Source organism: Oncorhynchus clarkii, chromosome 26, assembly GCF_045791955.1.
Source record: "Oncorhynchus clarkii lewisi isolate Uvic-CL-2024 chromosome 26, UVic_Ocla_1.0, whole genome shotgun sequence".
NCBI classification, from domain to species: Eukaryota; Metazoa; Chordata; class Actinopteri; order Salmoniformes; family Salmonidae; genus Oncorhynchus; species Oncorhynchus clarkii.
In genome coordinates, this window is record NC_092172.1 from 49,959,645 (window position 1) to 49,973,859 (window position 14,215).

The following is a 14,215-nucleotide window of genomic DNA, read 5'->3' on the forward strand; positions in this document are numbered from 1 at the left end:
CCACAGTAACATTACCTGGCAGGTAAAGTAAAGGAGAACAGACCATAGTAACATTACCTGGCCAGGTAAAGTAAAGGAGAACAGACCACAGTAACATTACCTGGCCAGGTAAAGTAAAGGAGAACAGACCACAGTAACATTACCTGGCCAGGTAAAGTAAAGGAGAACAGACCACAGTAACATTACCTGGCAGGTAAAGTAAAGGAGAACAGACCACAGTAACATTACCTGGCAGGTAAAGTAAAGGACAACAGACCACAGTAACATTACCTGGCCAGGTAAAGTAAAGGAGAACAGACCACAGTAACATTACCTGGCCAGGTAAAGTGAGGAGAACAGTAACATTACCTGCCAGGTAAAGTAAAGGAGAACAGACCATAGTAACATTACCTGGCAGGTAAAGTAAAGGAGAACAGACCACAGTAACATTACCTGGCCAGGTAAAGTAAATGAGAACAGACCACAGTAACATTACCTGGCCAGGTAAAGTAAAGGAGAACAGACCACAGTAACATTACCTGGCAGGTAAAGTAAAGGAGAACAGACCACAGTAACATTACCTGGCAGGTAAAGTAAAGGAGAACAACAGGCCACAGTAACATTACCTGGTCAGGTAAAGTAAAGGAGAACAGACCACAGTAACATTACCTGGCCAGGTAAAGTAAAGGAGAACAGACCACAGTAACATTACCTGGCCAGGTAGAGTAAAGGAGAACAGACCACAGTAACATTACCTGGCCAGGTAGAGTAAAGGAGAACAGACCACAGTAACATTACCTGGCCAGGTAAAGTAAAGGAGAACAGACCACAGTAACATTACCTGGCAGGTAAAGTAAAAGAGAACAGACCACAGTAACATTACCTGGCAGGTAAAGTAAAGGAGAACAGACCACAGTAACATTACCTGGCCAGGTAAAGTAAAGGAGAACAGACCACAGTAACATTACCTGGCCAGGTAAAGTAAAGGAGAACAGACCACAGTAACATTACCTGGCCAGGTAAAGTAAAGGAGAACAGACCAGAGTAACATTACCTGGCCAGGTAAAGTAAAGGAGAACAGACCAGAGTAACATTACCTGGCCAGGTAAAGTAAAGGAGAACAGACTACAGTAACATTACCTGGCCAGGTAAAGTAAAGGAGAACAGACCACAGTAACATTACCTGGCCAGGTAAAGTAAAGGAGAACAGACCACAGTAACATTACCTGGCCAGGTAAAGTATAGGAGAACAGTAACAGTAACACTACCTGGTCTGGTTGAAGGGTTCCCCCATCAAGATATTGTCTTGGACCGTACCGTGGAAGATCCAGGCCTGCTGGGAAACGTAGGCAAACTCTCCGTCTGCTGTGACTGAACCATGCTGCAGGTGCATCTGGGGAACATATCACGCAACGCTAAACATTACTTAATACACTTTCTGGAAGAATCTTTGGATAAGACCATTCATTTGACCATGTCTGCCAATTTTCAGTCATAGTGATGCCTTTATTCTAAGTGGCATGTATTGTTTGTATACGTGAACATTTAACTGATAAGTGGTAACAAACACTTTGAAGCAAACCTGTTCTAAGATGCTCGATATCAGCGATGTCTTCCCACTTCCCACGTTGCCACAGATACCAAGCAGGTTTCCCTAAAAAGGCAAACAGTCATCAGTAATCAATCACATAACTCCGACCCCTGCTTACCTCATCTAACTCTAACCCCTGCTTACCTCATCTAACTCTCACCCCTGCTTACCTCATCTAACTCCGACCCCTGCTAATCCCACTGAACTCTGACCCCTGCTTACCCCATCTTAACTCTGACCCCTGCTTACCTCATCTAACTCTGACCCCTGCTTAACCTATATTAACTCCGACCTCTGCTAATTCCACCGAACTCTGACCCCTGCTTAACCCATCTAACTCTGACCCCTGCTTACCCCATCTAACTCTGACCCCTGCTTACCCCATCTAACTCTGACCCGTGCTTACCACATCTAACTCTGACCCCTGCTTACCCCATCTTAACTCTGACCCCTGCTTACCTCATCTAACTCTGACCCCTGCTTAACCTATATTAACTCTGACCCCTGCTTACCTCATCTAACTCTGACCCCTGCTTACCTCATCTTAACTCTGACCCCTGCTTACCTCATCTAACTCTGACCCCTGCTTACCTTATCTTAACTCTGACCCCTGCTTACCCCACCTAACCCAGACCGCACTCACCCCATCTCACCCAATCAAAAGCCCTATCTAACCCAGACCCCATCTCACCCAATCAAAAGCTCTATCTAACCCAGACCCCAATCACCCCATCTAACCCAATCAAAAGCCCTATCTAACCCAGACCCCACTCACCCCATCTCACCCAATCAAAAGCCCTATCTAACCCAGACCCCGCTCACCCCATCTAACCCAATCAAAAGCCCTATCTAACCCAGACCTCATCTCACCCAATCATAAGCCCTATCTAACCCTAACCAGCACCTACCTTAGGCAGGTTGAAGGAGATGTTTCTCAGAGTGGGCTTGGCCTCGGTCTTGTCCGGTGTGTGAGTCCCGTTCTGGCCCTGTGGTTCCACCTTCCCTCCGTTCAGAGAGGCTGTGGTGCCTGGTGCCGTAGTGGTTGTCTGTCCTTCAGGCCTGGCCCAGGTGAATGTTGCATTCTCCATGACCAGGGCCGAGGAGGACCCGTGTCTCTGGACCAGGTACGAGTCTGGGTTCTGTGTCATCAGCAGTTTCTACACACACACACACAGAGAGTGGACACGCACACGCACGCACGCACACACACATACACACACACCCCCCCCCCCCCCCCCCCCACACACACACACACACACAGAGAGTGGACACGCACACACACATACATACACACACACAGTAAACATACACACACACAGTAAACACACACACACAGTAAACACACAGAGCTTATCTTCATGCTACAAAGAGACTGATAACAGAAATGCTTAGGACACATGTGCTTCATGATATACAGTAAGAGGATGAAGTTGCTGATTGATAATGTTTTAAAGGAGAGGAGGCTCACCTTTAGCCGGGCTAGCGATACCAGTCCCTCGGCTAAGGCTTTGACAGAGAACGGCAGCAAACCCAGGGAGAACCGCATGGAGTTAAAGATGGCGATTGTGGTAAAAGCCTGGTAAAAACAAGATGGCGATTATGGTAACAGCCTGGTAAAAACAAGATGGCGATTAGGGTAACAGCCTGGTAAAAACAAGATGGCGATTAGGGTAACAGCCTGGTAAAAACAAGATGGCGATTAGGGTAACAGCCTGGTAAAAGCAAGATGGCAATTATGGTAACAGCCTGGTAAAAACAAGATGGCGATTATGGTAACAGCCTGGTAAAAACAAGATGGCGATTAGGGTAACAGCCTGGTAAAAACAAGATGGCGATTAGGGTAACAGCCTGGTAAAAACAAGATGGCGATTATGGTAACAGCCTGGTAAAAACAAGATGGCGATTAGGGTAACAGCCTGGTAAAAACAAGATGGCGATTATGGTAACAGCCTGGTAAAAACACGATGGCGATTAGGGTAACAGCCTGGTAAAAACAAGATGGCGATTAGGGTAACAGCCTGGTAAAAACAAGATGGCGATTAGGGTAACAGCCTGGTAAAAACAAGATGACGATTAGGGTAACAGCCTGGTAAAAACAAGATGACGATTAGGGTAACAGCCTGGTAAAAACAAGATGACGATTAGGGTAACAGCCTGGTAAAAACAAGATGACGATTAGGGTAACAGCCTGGTAAAAACAAGATGGCGATTAGGGTAACAGCCTGGTAAAAACAAGATGGCGATTAGGGTAACAGCCTGGTAAAAACAAGATGACGATGAGGGTAACAGCCTGGTAAAAACAATATGGCGATTAGGGTAACAGCCTGGTAAAAACAAGATGACGATTAGGGTAACAGCCTGGTAAAAACAAGATGGCGATTAGGTATTAGGTCTAGGTATTAGGACCAGGTATTAGGATTAGGTATTAGGTCTATGTATTAGGACCAGGTATTAGGTCTAGGTATTAGGTCTAGGTATTAGGACTAGGTATTAGGACTAGGTCTAGGTATTAGGACTAGGTATTAGGTCTAGGTATTAGGACTAGGTATTAGGACTAGGACTAGGTATTAGGTCTAGGTATTAGGACTAGGTATTAGGACTAGGTATTAGGTATTAGGTCTATGTATTAGGACTAGGTATTAGGACCAGGTATTAGGACCAGGTATTAGGACTAGGTATTAGGTCTAGGTATTAGGTCTAGGTATTAGGTCTAGGTATTAGGACTAGGTATTAGGACTAGGTATTAGGACTAGGTATTAGGACTAGGACTAGGTATTAGGTCTAGGTATTAGGACTAGGTATTAGGACTAGGTATTAGGACTAGGACTAGGTATTAGGACTAGGTATTAGGACTAGGTATTAGGACTAGGTATTAGGACTAGGTATTAGGACTAGGTATTAGGTCAATGTATTAGGACTAGGTATTAGGACCAGGTATTAGGACCAGGTATTAGGACTAGGTATTAGGACTAGGTATTAGGACCAGGTATTAGGACCAGGTATTAGGACCAGGTATTAGGACCAGGTATTAGGACTAGGTATTAGGACCAGGTATTAGGACTAGGTATTAGGACTAGGTCTAGGTATTAGGACTAGGTATTAGGACTAGGTCTAGGTATTAGGACTAGGTATTATGACTAGGACTAGGTATTAGGACTTGGTATTAGGACTAGGTATTAGGACTAGGTTTTAGGACTAGGTATTGGGTCTAGGCATTTGGATTAGGCATTAGGTCTATGTATTAGGTCTATGTATTAGGTCTATGTATTAGGACTAGGCATTAGGACTAGGCATTAGGACTAGGTATTAGGTCTATGTATTAGGACTAGGTATTAGGACTAGGTATTAGGACTAGGTATTAGGACTAGGTATTAGGACTAGGTATTAGGTCTAGGTATTAGGACTAGGACTAGGTATTAGGTCTAGGTATTAGGACTAGGTATTAGGACTAGGTATTAGGACTAGGTATTAGGACTAGGTCTAGGTATTAGGACTAGGTATTAGGACTAGGACTAGGTATTAGGTCTAGGTATTAGGACTAGGTATTAGGACTAGGTCTAGGTATTAGGTCTATGTATTAGGACTAGGTATTAGGACCAGGTATTAGGACCAGGTATTAGGACTAGGTATTAGGTCTAGGTATTAGGACTAGGTATTAGGACTAGGTCTAGGTATTAGGACTAGGTATTAGGACTAGGACTAGGTATTAGGACTAGGTATTAGGACTAGGTTTTAGGACTAGGTTTTAGGACTAGGTATTGGGTCTAGGCATTTGGATTAGGCATTAGGTCTATGTATTAGGTCTATGTATTAGGTTTAGGTATTAGGACTAGGCATTAGGACTAGGTATTAGGACTAGGTATTAGATCTAGGTATTAGGACTAGGTATTAGGTCTATGTATTAGGTCTAGGTATAAGGACTAGGTATTATGACTAGGTATTAGGACTAGTTATTAGGTCTATGTATTAGGTCTATGTATTAGGTCTAGGTATAAGGACTAGGTATTAGGACTAGGTATTAGATCTAGGCATTAGGATTAGGCATTAGGATTAGGCATTAGGTCTAGGTATAAGGACTAGGTATTAGGACTAGGTATAAGGACTAGGTATTAGGACTAGGTATTAGATCTAGGCATTAGGACTAGGTATTAGGTCTAAGGTATAAGGACTAGGTATTAGGACTAGGTATAATGACTAGGTATTAGGACTAGGTATAAGGACTAGGTATTAAGTCTAGGTATAAGGACTAGGCATTAGGACTAGGTATAGGTATTAGGACCAGGTATTAGGACCAGGTATTAGGACTAGGTATTAGGACTAGGTATTAGGTCTATGTATTAGGACTAGGTATAAGGACTAGGCATTAGGACTAGGACTAGGTATTAGGACCAGGTATTAGGACTAGGCATAAGGACTAGGTATTAGGACTAGGTATAAGGACCAGGTATTAGGACTAGGCATAAGGACTAGGTATTAGGACTAGGTATTAGGTCTATGTATTAGGACCAGGTATTTGGACCAGGTATTAGGACTAGGCATAAGGACTAGGTATTAGGACTAGGTATTAGGTCTATGTATTAGGTCTAGGTATTAGGACTAGGTATTAGGACTAGGCATTAGGACTAGGCATTAGGTATACTACTCACTTCCGAGGAGCTTAGGGGCAGGCCCATCAGGGTGTGGACTACGAAGGTGAGGATGGTTGCCAGGGTGGGGATGATGGTTGTGATGGAGGAGTTGATACTCTGGATGTAGCCAGCCATCTCCAGCAGCTGCTTCTCATTCTTCCTGATGTCTGATGGGGAAACACAGGACGGCAGATATGGAATGTGTCCAAAATGGATCCCTATTCCCTTTATATGGCACTATATCCAAACACACTGTATACACTGTAAACAACGCTCTAGTAAAGATTTATACCAAATGTTCTAGAACTCTAATAATATACTAGTATGTACAGTGACTATAGAACTCTAATAATATAGAACTCTAATAGTATACTAGTATGTACAGTGACTATAGAACTCTAATAATATAGAACTCTAATAATATACTAGTATGTACAGTGACTATAGAACTCTAATAATATACTAGTATGTACAGTGACTATAGAACTCTAATAATATACTAGTATGTACAGTGACTATAGAACTCTAATAATATACTAGTATGTACAGTGACTATAGAGCTCTAATAATATACTAGTATGTACAGTGACTATAGAACTCTAATAATATACTAGTATGTACAGTGACTATAGAACTCTAATAATATACTAGTATGTACAGTGACTATAGAACTCTAATAATATACTAGTATGTACAGTGACTATAGAGCTCTAATAATATACTAGTATGTACAGTGACTATAGAACTCTAATAATATAGAACTCTAATAATATAGAACTCTAATAATATACTAGTATGTACAGTGACTATAGAACTCTAATAATATACTAGTATGTACAGTGACTATAGAACTCTAATAATATACTAGTATGTACAGTGACTATAGAACTCTAATAATATAGAACTCTAATAATATACTAGTATGTACAGTGACTATAGAACTATAATAATATAGAACTCTAATAATATACTAGTATGTACAGTGACTGTAGAACTATAATAATATAGAACTCTAATAATATACTAGTATGTACAGTGACTATAGAACTCTAATAATATACCAGTATGTACAGTGACTATAGAACTCTAATAATATAGAACTCTAATAGTATACTAGTATGTACAGTGACTATAGAACTATAATAATATACTAGTATGTACAGTGACTCTAGAATTCTAACAATATACTAGTATCTACAGTGACTATAGAACTCTAATAATATACTAACTAGTATGTACAGTGACTATAGAACTCTAATAATATACTAGTATGTACAGTGACTATAGAACTCTAATAATATACTAGTATGTACAGTGACTATAGAACTATAATAATATAGAACTCTAATAATATACTAGTATGTACAGTGACTATAGAACTATAATAATATAGAACTCTAATAATATACTAACTAGTATGTACAGTGACTATAGAACTCTAATAATATACTAGTATGTACAGTGACTATAGAACTCTAATAATATACTAGTATGTACAGTGACTATAGAACTATATTAATATAGAACTCTAATAGTATACTAGTATGTACAGTGACTCTAGAACTCTAATAATATACTAGTATGTACAGTGACTATAGAACTCTAATAATATAGAACTCTAATAATATACTAGTATGTACAGTGACTATAGAACTCTAATAATATACTAGTATGTACAGTGACTATAGAACTCTAATAATATACTAGTATGTACAGTGACTATAGAACTCTAATAATATAGAACTCTAATAATATACTAGTATGTACAGTGACTATAGAACTCTAATAATATAGAACTCTAATAATATAGAACTCTAATAATATAGAACTCTAATAATATAGAACTCTAATAATATACTAGTATGTACAGTGACTATAGAACTCTAATAATATACTAGTATGTACAGTGACTATAGAACTCTAATAATATACTAGTATGTACAGTGACTATAGAACTCTAATAATATACTAGCATGTACAGTGACTATAGAACTCTAATAATATACTAGTATGTACAGTGACTATGGAACTCTAATAATATAGAACTCTAATAGTATACTAGTATGTACAGTGACTATAGAACTATAATAATATACTAGTATGTACAGTGACTATAGAACTCTAATAATATAGAACTCTAATAGTATACTAGTATGTACAGTGACTATAGAACTCTAATAATATAGAACTCTAATAATATACTAGTATGTACAGTGACTATAGAACTCTAATAATATACTAGTATGTACAGTGACTATAGAACTATAATAATATAGAACTCTAATAGTATAGAACTCTAATAATATACTAGTATGTACAGTGACTATAGAACTATAATAATATACTAGTATGTACAGTGACTATAGAACTCTAATAATATAGAACTATAATAATATACTAGTATGTACAGTGACTATAGAACTCTAATAATATACTAGTATGTACAGTGACTATAGAACTCTAATAATATACTAGTATGTACAGTGACTATAGAACTCTAATAATATACTAGTATGTACAGTGACTATAGAACTCTAATAATATAGAACTCTAATAATATACTAGTATGTACAGTGACTATAGAACTCTAATAATATACTAGTATGTACAGTGACTATAGAACTCTAATAATATACTAGTATGTACAGTGACTATAGAACTCTAATAATATAGAACTCTAATAATATACTAGTATGTACAGTGACTATAGAACTCTAATAATATAGAACTCTAATATTATAGAACTCTAATAATATAGAACTCTAATAATATAGAACTCTAATAATATACTAGTATGTACAGTGACTATAGAACTCTAATAATATAGAACTCTAATAATATACTAGTATGTACAGTGACTATAGAACTCTAATAATATAGAACTCTAATAATATACTAGTATGTACAGTGACTATAGAACTCTAATAATACAGAACTCTAATAATATACTAGTATGTACAGTGACTATAGAACTCTAATAATATACTAGTATGTACAGTGACTATAGAACTCTAATAATGTAGAACTCTAATAATATACTAGTATGTACAGTGACTATAGAACTCTAATAATATACTAGCATGTACAGTGACTATAGAACTCTAATAATATACTAGTATGTACAGTGACTATAGAACTATAATAATATAGAACTCTAATAGTATAGAACTCTAATAATATACTAGTATGTACAGTGACTATAGAACTATAATAATATACTAGTATGTACAGTGACTATAGAACTCTAATAATATACTAGTATGTACAGTGACTATAGAACTCTAATAATATACTAGTATGTACAGTGACTATAGAACTCTAATAATATAGAACTCTAATAATATACTAGTATGTACAGTGACTATAGAACTCTAATAATATAGAACTCTAATAATATAGAACTCTAATAATATAGAACTCTAATAATATACTAGTATGTACAGTGACTATAGAACTCTAATAATATAGAACTCTAATAATATACTAGTATGTACAGTGACTATAGAACTCTAATAATATAGAACTCTAATAATATACTAGTATGTACAGTGACTATAGAACTCTAATAATATAGAACTCTAATAATATACTAGTATGTACAGTGACTATAGAACTCTAATAATATACTAGTATGTACAGTGACTATAGAACTCTAATAATATACTAGTATGTACAGTGACTATAGAACTCTAATAATATACTAGCATGTACAGTGACTATAGAACTCTAATAATATACTAGTATGTACAGTGACTATAGAACTATAATAATATAGAACTCTAATAGTATACTAGTGTGTACAGTGACTATAGAACTCTAATAATATAGAACTCTAATAATATACTAGTATGTACAGTGACTATAGAACTCTAATAATATACTAGTATGTACAGTGACTATAGAACTCTAATAATATACTAGTATGTACAGTGACTATATAACTCTAATAATATAGAACTCTAATAATATAGAACTCTAATAATATAGAACTCTAATAATATAGAACTCTAATAATATAGAACTCTAATAATATACTAGTATGTACAGTGACTATAGAACTCTAATAATATACTAGTATCTACAGTGCCTGTAGAAAGTCTACACACCTTTGAACTTTTTTCAAATATTTCTGCTTTAAAATTACAACTAAAAAGGATTCAAAATGTTTTTTTTCATACAGATCTACACATTACTATATTGTCAGGAAATGGTATTTGGCCAATAAACACCTTCAGTATCCTCTTTAGATACCTTCCTAACACCCTGTGGTGACCCTACTCTTCCTTACCGGTGATTTTCTTCTCGAAGGAGGTTTCCCAGGCATACATCTTGATGAGTTTGATGCAGGTGAGAACCTCGTTCATGGTGCGGACACGAGTGTCTGTGACGCTCACCGCTTTCCTCCTGAACACTTGGATCAGTCTGGCCATGAAAAACTACAGACGACACGACAACATACTGGTCAGTCTGGCCCATGGTAAACTACAGACAACACGACAACATACTGGTCAGTCTGGCCCATGGTAAACTACAGACAACAGAATAGCATACTGGTCAGAGTCAGAGACTCCTATGAGGGTTAGGGTTACTTCCTGTGTGGGGATGAAGACGAGGTAGACATAGACTCCTATGAGGGTTAGGGTTACTTCCTGTTTGGGGATGAAGATGAGGTAGACAGAGACTCCTATGAGGGTTAGTACCTGTGTGGGGATGGAGATGAGGTAGACAGAGACTCCTATGAGGGTTAGGGTTAGTTCCTGTGTGGGGATGAAGATGAGGTAGACAGAGACTCCTATGAGGGTTAGTACCTGTGTGGGGATGGAGATGAGGTAGACCGAGACTCCTATGAGGGTTAGTACCTGTATGGGGATGAATACGAGGTAGACAGACACTCCTATGAGGGTTAGTACCTGTATGGGGATGAATACGAGGTAGACAGAGACTCCTATGAGGGTTAGGGTTACTTCCTGTTTGGGGATGAAGATGAGGTAGACAGAGACTCCTATGAGGGTTAGTACCTGTGTGGGGATGGAGATGAGGTAGACAGAGACTCCTATGAGGGTTAGGGTTAGTTCCTGTGTGGGGATGAAGATGAGGTAGACAGAGACTCCTATGAGGGTTAGTACCTGTGTGGGGATGGAGATGAGGTAGACCGAGACTCCTATGAGGGTTAGTACCTGTATGGGGATGAATACGAGGTAGACAGACACTCCTATGAGGGTTAGTACCTGTATGGGGATGAATACGAGGTAGACAGAGACTCCTATGAGGGCAGTGTATCCTAGAGTGTAGCAGGCGTAGATCATACAGGCGGTCAGTAGCACAGGGATACACAGCAGGAAGGTACCAAACAGCACAGCCTCAAACATCCTGTAGCCATCACTGGTCAGCACGTTGATCATCTGGAGGGAGGAGAGGGAGGGACAGAGAGAGGAGAGGGGAAAAAGAGACGAGCGGGGAGAGGGGGAAGAGAAAGAAAGAAAGACGAGAGAGAGAGAACGGAGAGAGAGAGAGAGAGGAGAGGGGAGAGCGAGAGAGAGAGGAGAGAGAAAGAGAGCAGGGGAGAGAAAGAGAAAGGTGAGAGAGGATAGGGAGAGAGAGGGAGGAGAGGAGAAGGAGAGAGCGAGAGAGCAAGAGAGCGAGAGAGGAGAGGGAGAGAGCGAAAGAGAGAGAGAGAGGAGAGAGAGAGAGAGAGGAGAGAGAGAGAGAGAGAGAGAGGAGAGAGAGAGACAGAGACAGAGAGGAGAGAGAGAGGGGAGAGAGAGAGAGAGAGAAAGGAGAGAGAACATACGAGCAGGTGAGAATATAAGCTCCTACATGTTGTAGAATTAGAAACATTTGGATTCGGCAAGGACTTATACAGGATACTACCATCCTCAACATAACCTTCACTATGTCACCAGGATATATACAGGATACTACCCTCCACAACACAATGTCACCAGGATATATACAGGATACTACCCTCCACAACACTATGTCACCAGGACATATACAGGATACTACCCTCTACAACACTATGTCACCAGGACATATACAGGATACTACCCTCCACAACACTATGTCACCAGGACATATACAGGATGCTACCCTCTACAACAGAACCTTCACTATGTCACCAGGACATATACAGGATACTACCCTCTACAACACTATGTCACCAGGACATATACAGGAAACTACCCTCTACAACACTATGTCACCAGGACATATACAGGAAACTACCCTCTACAACATAACCTTCACTATGTCACTACCTCCACTCTAACCACTAGGCTACCTGCCGTCCCTCCACTCTAACCACTAGGGTACCTGCCGCCCCTCCACTCTAACCACTAGTCTACCTGCCTCCCCTCCACTCTAACCACTAGTCTGCCTGCCTCCCCTCCACTCTAACCACTAGGCTACCTGCCGCCCCTCCACTCTAACCACTAGTCTACCTGTCACTCCTCCACTCTAACCACTAGTCTTCCTGCCGCCCCTCCACTCTAACCACTAGGCTACCTGCCGTCCCTCCACTCTAACCACTAGGCCACCTGCCGCCCCTCCACTCTAACCACTAGTCTACCTGCCGTCCCTCCACTCTAAGCACTAGTCTACCTGCCTCCCCTTCACTCTAACCACCAGACTACCTACCTCCCCTCCACTCTAACCACTAGGCTACCTGCCGTCCCTCCACTCTAACCACTAGACTACCTGCCGCCCCTACACTCCACTCTAACCACTAGACTACCTGCCGCCCCTACACTCCACTCTAACCACTAGACTACCTGCCGTCCCTCCACTCTAACCACTAGTCTACCTGCCGCCCCTCCACTCAAACCACTAGACTACCTGCCGCCCCTACACTCTAACCACTAGACTACCTGCCACCCCTCCACTCTAACCACTAGTCTACCCTGCCGCCCCTCCACTCAAACCACTAGACTACCTGCCGCCCCTACACTCTAACCGCTAGGCTACCTGCCGCCCCTACACTCCACTCTAACCACTAGACTACCTGCCGCCCCTCCACTCCACTCTAACCACTAGACCACCTGCCGTCCCTCCACTCTAACCACTAGTCTACCCTGCCGCCCCTCCACTCAAACCACTAGACTACCTGCCGCCCCTACACTCTAAACGCTAGGCTACCAGCCGCCCCTCCACTCCACTCTAACCACTAGACTGCCTGCCGCCCCTCCACTCCACTCTAACCACTAGACCACCTGCCGTCCCTCCACTCTAACCACTAGTCTACCCTGCCGCCCCACAGTACTGAACCCACAGGAAGGAAAAGAGAACAGGAGAACATCATAATGGTATCTGTGTGACAGTACCTCTCCCACAGAGAGGTTGCTGACGGATCTGAGAGAGATGATCTTCTGGAAGGCGACGACAGAGAAGGCACTCTTCACCCTGATGGCCGTCCTCAAGTTAACAGCCCACAGTAGAGAGGCAAAGAAGGCTTTAGAGAACTCTGAGGTGAACAGAGCCACACACAGACCCACACCGTGGAGCAGAGTAGACGTCCCAGGGGCTTCTGCATAGTTCAGGATCTCATATACCAGAACCGCCTGGAAAACACACACACACACACACACACACACACACACACACACACACACACACACACACACACACACACACACACGATGTTGTTTTCTAAACATTCGATAATGTGTTGAATGAATCATCTATGCAGGAAATGAATCAATTTTGAAATCACAGACCGGTCCGATAAACACAGAGAGCGTGAAGAGGATGGAGACGAGGAAGGCCACCAGTAATCGGGTCCTTTGGAAGCGCATGAAGACTCCACCTAAAGAAGCTTTCTCTAGTCCCACCTTAGCTACCTCTTCCTCCCAAAGCCTCTCAAACCTACAGAGGAAGAAGAGTTCATCAAATGCTGTCCTTTTGTTTTGTCACAGAGCTCAACCAAACACGCCGTTGCCAAGCACAGGGTGACACGGGGCCAAATAAACAAACATTTAATTATATATTTTGAATTCATATTTAAACAGTTTACTTCCCCATT

General features: G+C 40.7%; 1 protein-coding gene across 1 annotated transcript in view; it reads right to left on the reverse strand.

Annotated features, from left to right (window-relative positions):
* Positions 1–14,215, reverse strand: part of LOC139384896 (ATP-binding cassette sub-family C member 12-like) — a 110,553-nt gene that overhangs the window by 80,099 nt on the left and 16,239 nt on the right. The window contains exons 5-13 of the mRNA XM_071129796.1: positions 13,911–14,058; positions 13,518–13,754; positions 11,427–11,600; positions 10,487–10,634; positions 6,217–6,365; positions 3,039–3,146; positions 2,479–2,727; positions 1,562–1,633; positions 1,248–1,372 (exon numbers count right to left, since the gene is read on the reverse strand). Coding sequence (XP_070985897.1) covers positions 1,248–1,372; positions 1,562–1,633; positions 2,479–2,727; positions 3,039–3,146; positions 6,217–6,365; positions 10,487–10,634; positions 11,427–11,600; positions 13,518–13,754; positions 13,911–14,058 — 1,410 coding nt within the window. The remainder of the gene's footprint in view (positions 1–1,247; positions 1,373–1,561; positions 1,634–2,478; positions 2,728–3,038; positions 3,147–6,216; positions 6,366–10,486; positions 10,635–11,426; positions 11,601–13,517; positions 13,755–13,910; positions 14,059–14,215) is intronic.